At 43.4% G+C, this 11,346-nt stretch overlaps 1 protein-coding gene across 1 annotated transcript; it reads right to left on the bottom strand.

The window, feature by feature from the left end:
- Positions 1 to 1,643: 1,643 nt before the first annotated feature.
- Positions 1,644 to 8,328, bottom strand: LOC110525781 (serine/threonine-protein kinase PLK2). Its single transcript, XM_021606206.3, has 13 exons — positions 6,301 to 8,328; positions 6,037 to 6,144; positions 5,815 to 5,931; positions 5,517 to 5,646; positions 5,148 to 5,331; positions 4,821 to 5,019; positions 4,496 to 4,643; positions 4,140 to 4,231; positions 3,805 to 4,018; positions 3,433 to 3,592; positions 3,054 to 3,183; positions 2,687 to 2,797; positions 1,644 to 2,415 (listed from the first exon to the last, which is right to left on the bottom strand). Exons 1-13 carry the CDS (start codon positions 6,490 to 6,492, stop codon positions 2,224 to 2,226), a joined length of 1,977 nt encoding a protein of 658 aa, XP_021461881.3. The 5' UTR covers positions 6,493 to 8,328; the 3' UTR covers positions 1,644 to 2,223.
- Positions 8,329 to 11,346: the final 3,018 nt, after the last annotated feature.

Genomic DNA, 11,346 nt, shown 5'->3' with positions numbered 1-11,346 from the left:
GACCCTCTAATGGTTGAGGTTAGGATCAAATCAAATCAAATGTATTTATATAGCCCTTCTTACATCAGCTGATATATCAAAGTGCTGCACAGAAACCCAGCCTAAAAGGATGAAGGGGAGGGGGCATCTGATCTTAGATCTGTGCCAAACAATGAGGTTTCAACATGCAACTTCAACGTACTTTTCCTTCTAAGAAGGATGAGGTTTGCCTGAAATGTGTTTGGACGTGGAGAAGAGGGGGTATATTGGTCTTGGCATGCATGGCATGCATCTCTCATTTGACAGGGTTTATTTCTGTGACTCTGACCGAAGGATCCACTGACTCCAGAGGCTGTCGATGTCAAACTACATGATCTGAGACCTGGAAATGTCATAAATAATTGCTGTACTTGCACTTCCTGCCTTGTCTCGTTGTGTGTTCCTGTTTATGCATGAGGAGCATGTATAATTTACCTTCAGGACAGTCATTAAAGATGGATATCCAGGATGACAGGACAACCATTTTAAAGACATCCCCTTTCAGCTGTAAATATCTCACGGTTCACTGACGATCTCGGGCTCTTAATTAAGTGCTCTCTGCACTTAATAATAGATCCTGTCAACAAAAGAAAAGTCACGTTTCAGAAAGGGAATTAGTGGTGGTAAATGTCAATGTTAAAACGCAATGACAGTGAAAGCTATTATTTTGGTTATCATTATCATTAATGCTAAGCTATGCCGGACATCTGTGAATGATCTTGTAAATGGACGGTGAGCTCCGTTATAAACAGAATGAGCCACGTTATGAAGAGGCAGACAGAGCTGAGGTCAGGAGAAGACGAGAAGAACCAAGACAAGGACCATGCTGCCACAAACACTGTATGTCTCTCGCTCTTACGTAACCAAAGTGCTTCCCGTAGAAATAGAATTCTAGTTTTACGGTGCTTCCATTACTCGAGCTACACCCATTTCTATGGACACAGAGTTAAGCCAGGTTAAATGAATTTGGTAGGATCTCTACGGGAAAGAGGAGTCAAACAGGAACATCACACGTTGATGTAATCATAACCTGGTCAACCACGGGGGGGTTGTCCTTACAAAACAACTTTTCGTTTAAATGGCTGTCAATTGAGAGAGTAAAAGATTAAACAATCTGACTATATAAATTCTGTATAAAAATTCAAGCATTACTTCTGTCCACCATCTCAACAACCGATTCAAGCAGCCGTTTCATGCGAGGAAATAGAAGTAGTGTGTTATTTTCCACTTGCAATGCCAATGTGACAAATGTTGCAGTCTGAATCTTCTTCAAGCTTCCTCAGTGCAACAAAACGCTTTACCAGACCCGACTCAATTCTCTGTTCCCTGACAGGGGGGAGCTGGAAACCGCTGACATGATGGGACATTTGTGAAATGAAGGAATGTAAATGTGAGTGGAGAAAATAAATGTATCGCCTGAAGCTTTGTGGAATTGGTTCTGTCAGTATTTAAAAAGGACTTCATCAAAACACCAGGAAAACATTTCACCTGGGGAGAGTTTTACTCAGACAGGTGGTTTGTCTCTCTATGAATAGCAATCTTTGACAGTAAATGCTTGAAATTAAGCACTTAAAACCGATGAGGTGTGTGAGAACCTCAATAAGCCAGTCATATCATAGTACGTATTTATTTGTAAAAGTTTATTTATTTATTAAATAAATAATGCACTTTTGTACACAATAAGTTAATTATCAGAGTAATGGTTCTTCTTGTATGATCAACGTCATCCTTCCCAGCCTAACACAGCCATGTCCATCTATCCTCAGAGAATGAATCACAGTCTAAGTTAATGTATCTTCACAAACACAGGCACCCCTGCCTCTGCTATGCAGAAGTGCTGTGTACATTAGTCGTCTAGTCCAGCTCCACTTACACTTGGAGCATCCATCAGCCCTTAGGGTTCTACTTTGATTAGAAAAACATCAACTTTATCTGGTCCCAGCCCAGTTCCCTTTCCACTTCCACACTTCCATCTTCCTCAAAATCGGATGGGTTTCACATTCGTACCTCCATCCCCTCATCATAACATCCAGTCTTCTTATCTTCCAATTATCAACATACAGATCAGCCCTTTCCAGAGTCTGTCCATCAAGATTCAGCTGCACCTCTGCTGATAGATTTGCAAAAGGTTACCAATCAGTAGTCCATCGCTTTACACAGGTCTGACCCCATACACTGTCCTTTCGCCTTGCACTTCTTTCTGGTTCAGTTGAAGCGCTGCAGCAGCATGTTGAGTGAGTACTCCATGCGTTGGCGCAGGTCTGCGGGGCAGCCGGAGGTGAGCAGGGAGCTCAGTCTGAAGGTGGAGGACACACGCTCCTCGTTGATGTATGTCAGCAAGTACTCCTCCCTCTGGGTGCACAGGATGATCTTAGTGTGGTCATGGTAGAAGTTGACCTGTTAGAGAAATATATGGATATGAATGGTTTAACAACGTCTTGACAGGATAGGACATGGAACAAATAGCATAGTACCAACATGTCTGGAGACATTAGACCCCTTTCGGGATACTAATGACAAGTGTGCCTGAAATGTGCCATGTGTTAGGATAAGCTCATTTTAGTTGTTCTGCTGGTTTACCGTAGCTGCACGGTGTCATGCATTTTCTTGGCTGAGTAATGTCTATTTTGGCTGTGATGATGATGATGATGATGATGAGTGTGTTTACCTGAAATGTGCCGTCGTTGAAGAGCATCATGAGGGCACGGTCAGACTTGAGCCACTGCAGCAGGTAGAGTCTGGGCATGTGTGTGTCTGCCTGGCTCACCAGGTCCCCACCCTACACAGCAAACACAGGAACAGGTTCATCATTAGACTGAGAGAAGACTAGGAAAGAAAAGAGGTGGACGGAGGACAGGAAAGTATAGGAGGGTGGAGCAGAGCAGAGCAGTGAAAAAATGAGGAGATGGTAACAGTAGGAAGAAATTGAGAGGAAAGATAGAATAGAGAGGTTGCTGAATATAGGAACAGGAAAGGAAAAGAGAGGAGTAGAGGATGAGAGGAGAGGCTATAGAAGCTATATGGTGAAGACTTACATCCATCAGGTTCTCTTCCATGTAGTGGGCGAAGTACTTGAGGACGGTCACCTGACCTACAAAGCGCTCAGGGATGTCCGAGGTGGAGAACACAGAGCACTGACCCAACTCAGCATAGTAGTGGACAGTCCTACAGACAGAGAGAGAAGAGAGAGTTAACAACCGAAAACACCTGTTGGGCTTCTGAAGGACAAGACGCATGCGAAACAGATTGATTTTATTTATTTATCAGAGTATGAAAGCCTAAAGGACAAAAATACCTTCTCTGACTTTGTTTACTTTTACATCTGAAGCCGGGACTACTTTCCAGTACAGCCCAAACTATCTCCAACTAAGGTATGAGTGATATATTGTGTGATAAAGAGAACAGAGTACGTACTTCTTGTCTGCGAGGAGGCTCATGTGTGTCCCGTTGTTGAACAAAACTCCCACTATGTGGTCGGAGAGCTGGTAGCCAAAGCCATACTTGTTGGAGTAGTCCACCCACTTAGTGACCCACTGCAGGTTACTGCCCTCTATCCCTTTAGGGAGGTCACCCGCTAGAGAGAGAGGGAGAGGAAAGGTAGTTGTGATTAAAACACAATTCAACCATATGCAATAACAAAGGGAGTCCCAATTATCATATAAGTTCCATTGGTGTTGGAATCATGTCTCTACATGGTAGTAAGTACTACAGTGTAATTACACTGTACCTGCCTAATGTCAACAAACGCAACTCTCATCCTCAGGATTATAAATGCATTAGGCTCACCTTTGGGCATGTTTTCCAGGCATCCTCTGAGAACGCTGGCAACTGTCTCAGCCACACTACCGGTGGTGCTGTCCTCAAGACATTCACTACTGCTGCTGCAGCTACCCAGACTGCCCCTGACAATAAGCCGTATGGGGTCTCGTGTCGTCGGGGGCAGGACCTCGGTTGACGGGGCGACCGGCCTCCCAGCAGATGGTGACAGTGGCCTTCCGTCCTGAGAGGAGGCGAAAGAGAGAGGGGTTAAATAACATAGCCTCACACTTTCCTTTCTCATGACTCAGCATTTCCTCATAAAATGACTTTCTATTTTCTTTTGATCATGATGATCACCTCACCTCAGTAATCTGTTTGGTCTGCTGGCTGATGACGGTCTTCTTCAGGTCATGTCGAAGCTTGTAGATCTCTTCTTCCTCTTTGGTGAGTTTATCTACCAGAGACAACACACAGTCAGCATTCATTCTGGATGGCCTCACCCTGCAGCCTCTCATTCAAACCGGATGTGTGATTAGCTAGGAAATTTGCCAAAAACTATCATGGTTAAATCTGTGGATTTATGACACCACAGCTTTTACCACCACTTGTTAATTAGCAAAAATGTTGGATTTCCTTTCATGCAGTAAACAAATACTGATTTATGAATTGGCGACATTGGCTAAAGCTGTCTGGCGAAGTGAATGATTGATATACTCACTCAGAGTCTCGTAGTATTTGACCTTGTCTCTTTTCCCGCCGAAGAGGGCGGCCGCTGCCTTCTTGAAGAAGCTCTTGGCAGGGCTGGAGACGTGGAAGTCTGGAGCAGAGTGGCAACAACTAGCAGGGAGACGCTCTGGCACAAAACCCTGAAAGGAGGGAGAGCGAGAGATGTTAAGAGAATAATGGACAACATATACTTGAATAAAAACATTTCACAATATATAAGCAGGGTGTTAAAAAGGATGTTAAAAATAAACTAGGTTTGCAGTCTCATGCTCCATATGGTACAGAGAGAGTTAGAAAAAGGGGCTAAGCTAACTCACCTGTGTGAAGAATTCATGGCGCAGTATGTGGTCCAGGTGAGGTCTGTCCTCTGGGGTCTTGGCCAGGAGGCTGGAGATGAGCTGTTTGGCCTGGGGCGACAGGGAGGAGGGCAGGGAGTAACGCGCCTCCCGAATACATCTGTACGTCTCCTTCAGATTGGTGGTCTCAAACGGGGGTCTGCCCAGGAGCATGGTATACCTGCAGAACAGAGGAGCGGGAGAGACTTAGTTAGAGACTGGTTGTCATTACAGTGCATTTACATAGAGAATGTCATTTTCCAGAGCCTTCTATTGACAAGAAATGTATAAATATAGTAGTGCACTCACATGACACAGCCCAGGGCCCAGACGTCCGACTCACAGCCATGGCCCTGCTTGTTGAGAACCTCAGGGGACAGGTAGTTGGGCGTCCCACAGATGGTCTTCTTCCTGTTCCCAGCAGACTCCAACTTGGCAGCCAGCCCAAAGTCTCCCACCTTCAGCTCCATCGACTCACTCACAAAGAAGTTACCTAGGAGTGGAGAATATTACAAATATTAAACCATTTACTGTATGTGAGTGATCAATAACACAAGGTGGTTGGTTTGCTGGTCATGACAAGTAAAGGTTGCAGGTTTGGATATCTATGCATATGGTGGTTGGCCGATTTAACGATAAAGACTCTGGCTTCTATTGTGTGTCTTGCTAGATGCTTACCCAGTTTGAGGTCTCTGTGCAGGATCTCTTGCTCATGTAGGTACTTCAGCCCTGAGACGATCTGACGGAGGTAGTATCGCACTTCAGGCTCAGTGAGCACTTTGCGTGCCTTCAGGATGTGTGCCAAAGACTGCGCAAAGAGAACATGGGGGAGAATACATATTAGATCAGTCAAGGCAGTCAGCCAACTATGGAAAGTAAGAACATAGCTTTCACATTAGCCAGAGACATGGCCGCCCGTTGAGGGCTGTGGTTTAGAAATAAAGGCTCACTATTTAAGTAGAACATTAACACTCACTCTTCTACTGCAGTATTCCAGGAGAATGTAGATGTTATCTTTGTCCTCGAAATGATGGTAAAAGTGCACGATGTGTTTATGGTGGAGAACTCTATGTAGCTCGATTTCCCTGTCAATCTATGGAGAAGAGATATAGTGATGATTAAAAGGAATTAATTAGATGTAGTATCAGTCTATATCGCTTTATAACAACACGAGATGAAGCGTGGCGAGCGCTCTTACCTTTTCCCGTTGGTGCGGTTTGGATACGCGCGTGTGGGGAATAATTTTCGCTGCGTAAACTTTACTCGTGGACAGGTCGGTCATCTCATAGCACTTGGCGAAACCTCCCTGAAAAGAAAATATCACAATCATATTGATAAGCTTATTTACCAACCTAATTCAAATTGTGCATGCTTTGGAATAACAATTCCCGAAGTGGACACCTAAAAATAATCATATTGTCTTGGCGTAATTTGCGTTGTGCTATAATTCACTGATGGCTACCTTTCCCAGAACTTTCCCACGGCAGTAACATTTCCCGCTGGCGTGATCCGTGACAATCCTCGCCATCTCCGCAGGTGCCAGACCGTGATCCTCCGTCCTCTTTCTCCGCAGTTCACAGGACCCCTGCAGTTTGGGCTCGCACATCCTGTTGATATTCGTCGGCTGTTCAGCGATATTCCTAAGTAATTCCATTGCGAGGCTGTCTTCACTTCGCGTACTCTGAATGCAGTCTGGAGAGGCTGGGTGTTTGGGTTTATATGGAAGCACATGCCCTAGCTCTCTGACGTCACGCGTGAAAATCTTCTATATCAGGGGTTCCCAAACTCGGTCCTGCCCCCCCCACACAGCTGCTTATTGCCCTAGCAATACATGGTTGGGGGTGGGGGGGCTAACCTAGTATATGGTGAATTAGTCATAAAAACGAATGATTAAATCATGTGCTTTGTAAAGTATGTGCAGTAATACATGTGTTGTGAAAACAGATGCATTGCTACATCTTATAGAAATGCTACAAAGCTGTGAGTGTAAATGAAAACAACTATGGATCAAAAACTGTAAAATAAAAATGTATTTAAAAAAATGAAGACATCTATGGCTCTCTGCCACTCTAATCTTAATTAGAATCTCTAGCACCATCTGGTGGTTTTACAGTCCTCTGGGTTGAAATACAGTATTAGGATCTGACAGAATTTCAGAGCAGATTACCATAGTCCTTGCTTGGATGCTTTAGCCATCTCCTGGTCTTTGGATGGGGAGGAGATGGGGGCTTTGCACGTCCTACGTGCTTGTCTACCCCCTGTTAGTCAGGAGACAGAAGCAGTCACAGGGGGTGGAAAGGTTAGTGCGTCCCAAATGACCCCCTATGTTCTATATAATGCATTACAGGCCAAAAGTAGTGCACTATGGAGGAAATTCCATTTGGAAACCAGAAGGTGACTTTTCTGAGAAGACACACAACCCACTACAGGGAGCCTGGGTCAATGTGATCATATAACCCACAGATCTAAAGCCAGCAGGGGGCTCAGCTACACACCATGTATCCATGCTTCCCTCACTGGCCTACTACTGTTCCTCTGCTCTCTCCTGCCTGTGTGACACGTGGAAACACAATTCAATTAACGTGCCTTTTTAGTTCGAGTAGGGATGGTATGTACATCTTGGTGAGGCAAAACATTTTTTTAGATGCATGCCAGCAAAGCTACTACACAACACAATACTAACCAATACATGAATTGCACTATAATGGTGACAAACAGTGCCCACAAACTGTTAGGGCCTACATAAAGCTGCCCAACAGCAGAGTCCCAACAGCAGTCCCAACACCTTACCACTGCTACACCTGGATATCAGCGGAGCCTTCTCTGGCGGCGAAACAGTTCATTCAGCCACATTTACTGCCTTTAAAAAAAACAGCTGATAAGGCTGACTTGCTTATACAAATGTGGTTTCTACTGACAATTGAAATGTACAAACTATGGCATAAGAGGACGACATGTGGATAAGATGTAATCCGTAATTTCGATGAAGACATTAATGAGCGAGCTAGGATGGACGTAGTCCATATAACTATTTGTTCAGCACTTTTGAAATGTACAGCAACAGAATTCAAAACATGGGCCGTTTTTACAGTATTCGCCCGGTACACCAAGTCAGAACCGTAGGATAAATAAAGGGGGCATATAAGCAGACAATGAAAGCTATTACAATATTCAATATTCAACATGTGCACAACCAAGTCAGAACAGTAGGTTAAATGATGAGGGGATAAGAACCCAAATGATTAGGGTGAGGGACATGGGCTACTAACATCTTACTACACAACATACACTTAGTATTACTTTCTTAGCTACAGTATACATATCTACCTGGCATATCACATAATTTATGCCGTAGCACATTTTTGGACTCACCTTGTTGTGCTGTGCTCACTTGAACAGGATGGTGGCGTGGCGGTCCTTCGTGGGACAATCTTGTCATCAAAGTCTGGAATTCTCTGGATTTATGGTGCATTCAAGACAACTGGGAACTCTAAAAAAACAAGGTTGAATCATCAATGATCTTCACGTCGGAGCTTTAGAAAGAGGCCCGAGTTCCCGACTTGCGGTTCCGAGTTGGATGACTGTTCAAAATGTATTTTCCTGTCGGAGCTAGTTTTTTCAGAGTTCCCAGTTGTCTTGAACTCACTGAAGTCTGAGATTTGTCAGTTCCGAATTTCCAGTTGTTTGAGCGAAACAGAAGTCATGGATTGACAGCATGGCCAATGTTGAATGTTTATCCTTTTAAGCTTGGAAAAGAGACCCTTAAACCCAGACTTGGACCACACACCCACACCACTGAATAGCAGGCTTCCAAACCACTTAGTGTTGTGTAATGTTTATGTCCAATGGCCAATGAGCACAGATACATTTTTATTTTCATTCTCTTCATTATTTATCTTCATATGACAATGATTGAAAAGGATTTCTCAGTAGATTGTTGAGTCGATTCATGATGATAGCTTGCTCGCTAAGATTTTGAAAGTATGATGTTGACATGAACAGTCCAATCAAAGCTATGATAGATATAACGTGATTTGACGTCATTTTATCTGTGGCCAATGACCTTGAGCATTCTTGGATGGGTACTTCTAATGTAACTCTATGGTAGCACCCAAGGGGCTGGACTTTTCGAGCTCTATCCGTAGATTTTGCGGTGACAGAACACTGAGCCAATCACGGTGCAACTAGAGAACATTACCAAACACTTAAGCTCCGTATTTTCCGCTGGCTGCTCCACCATCACAGAAAGCACTGAGCTAGGCTGAAACACCTGCATTTTGGAGCTGCCTTACTCAAGAAAGCAAAACAAAAAAGAGACCAAGTATGCGCCTTTATTAACTCAAAGATTTAATTTTAAAAATGTTTTTTTTACATTGTTTGCAAACTGATATGTGACACGTATTAATGCCGAAATAACATGCAAAACAGGCACCCCCCAAAAAGAGAAGCTAAACAGGTGGGGGGCTCTGCCCCACCTGCCCTGAATGATGGGTCGCTACTGATTGTTCAATAGATCAACAAATGAAATGTATACAAGAGGCAGAGATGGGTAGCCTGGTCCTAGATCTGTTTCTGCTCTTGCCAACTCCATTGCTGTCAAACAGGACAATGATTGACAAGGAGTTGGCAGGATAGCACAAACAGACTGGCCCTCAGTCTAGGAAACGGGGTTATTGGCATTATTGGCATTGCTGAATTCGATTTTCATAATTATAGGGTGACCAGACGTCCCCGTTTTCCGGGGACAGTCCCCGTTTTTGGTGGCTTGTCCCCGGCTGGAGCTGTCCCCGGAAATGTCCCCGTTTTTAACTATGCATTAAAAACAGACTGCAAAGTGAAATAATATTATACGTGTCAAGACCGGGCAGCAGAGCCTACCGGTTGACGTCTCAATCGCGTTGTGCTTGCGTTGTGCTTTCGTCCAGCAGAGGGGGCTGCTCGCTATAGTGGCTTCACTCCCTCTTCTTCTACTAACTACTTGCTCACGCTAGTTTTACAGAAAACTGCTGTGGAAAACTCGGCCAGAAGCTAGCAAGTGTCAAGTGAATCCACAACATCACCACAAACAAACAAAGTTACACTTGTTTGAGATACTAGCTAATGATGTTATAATGTCACAATTTATTATATAGATAGATGCTCTGCTTTATACGGTTTTAAATAGGTTATGCTAGCTAACATTAGCTATGTCGACTAAGTTATCTAGCTAGGTTAGCCAGCTACTGTCATGGTAACTAGGTAAAAAAAAACGTTCACATGTAAACATGCAGTGGACGGGCGATTATGAAAATATGATTATATTCAATTCATGCACAATTAATTATGATAATATTTATTTGTAGATTACAATTTTAATGGTTTGGCATTATAAGTAGTGTGAAAATATATTTATACATTTTAATGGATAACATTAGCATAATGTGTTCTGTGAGAGAGTGGAGAGGAAGGAGAGGAAGAAGAGTGAAAGAGATAGAGGAGGAAAGGTAAAGATATGATTATAGAGCCTGCCAATTTATTATTGCAAACCATTTTTTTTTAGATAAAATACAAAAATGAGGCAAGCAATGGGAATCTGTTAACCAAAGTATTTTATCTAATAGTGTACTATTTATTATTAAATATTGGAGAAGGAAAAGTGAAGGGAGTAAAAAGAGTGAAGCGAGGAGAGTGTGGAAGAGTGAGGTGGAAAGGTGAAGAGAAGGAAAGGAAGAAAGATCAGGAAGACGAGTGGAGAAAGATTGGAGGAGAAGAAAAGGTTAAGAGAGTAAGAAGAGTGAAACAAGGAGAGTGAAGAAGAGCAGACAGGAGGTTTCCCAGAAACGGAAATGCCATTTTAATGACAACATGATGAGAGAATTTCCATTTATACGTTCAGGTCAAGACGATAGAATGGTTAACTGCACCCTTTGTAATTCCTCGTTTTCAATTGGCAGCGGGGGAAGAACGGCAGTGGTAGAACATCAACAGACGAAAAAGCATAAAGCCTCTCTGATTGGCCGTGTTGGTATGCCCTCTGTCACCACATTCTTCAAGAAGGTAGAGCCTTCCCAAGAAGAATATGGTTTAGCTGTGCAGGAGGGTGTCTTTGCATACCACACTATGCGACACAATCATAGTTACAGATCTATGGACTGCACAGCACAACTGACACGAAAGCTTTATGAGCCCAAAGTTTACATGTGCTAGGACAAAATGTGAAGCCATAGTGAGTAACGTGTTAGCACCATGGGCAACTATTTTGGTAACACAGGACCTAGATCTGGTTGAATTTGTGTCCCTGTCCATTGATGTGTCCAATCATGGACATGTAAAGCTGCTGCCAGTAGTAGTCAGATATTGTAAGATATATGGCGGCAACACATCTGTGGAAACAAAACTGCATGATTTTATTGAATTGAAAGGAGAAACAGCAGAGGAGATTGCTGCTGAGGTCCTGGTGGTCATCCAAAAATGTAACCTGCAAAACAAAGTCGTGGCATTGTCTGCCGACAACACAAAAACCAACTTT

Source organism: Oncorhynchus mykiss, chromosome 6, assembly GCF_057628025.1.
Source record: "Oncorhynchus mykiss isolate SJ-2025 chromosome 6, ASM5762802v1, whole genome shotgun sequence".
Lineage (NCBI taxonomy): Eukaryota > Metazoa > Chordata > Actinopteri > Salmoniformes > Salmonidae > Oncorhynchus > Oncorhynchus mykiss.
The sequence above is the reverse complement of the archived record's forward strand: the minus strand, read 5'-3'. Positions and strand labels throughout refer to the sequence as shown.

What these genes read in the sequence shown, in the direction of transcription:
- LOC110525781 (XM_021606206.3), bottom strand. Translation starts at nt 6,492, where the DNA reads ATGGAATTACTTAGGAATATCGCTGAACAGCCGACGAATATCAACAGG. An exon ending in AACCGCACCAACGGGAAAAG is followed by an intron (nt 5,932 to 6,036) that starts GTAAGAGCGCTC and finishes TCTTCTCCATAG; the next exon opens with ATTGACAGGGAAATCGAGCT. An exon ending in CCTGGAAAACATGCCCAAAG is followed by an intron (nt 3,593 to 3,804) that starts GTGAGCCTAATG and finishes CTCTCTCTCTAG; the next exon opens with CGGGTGACCTCCCTAAAGGG.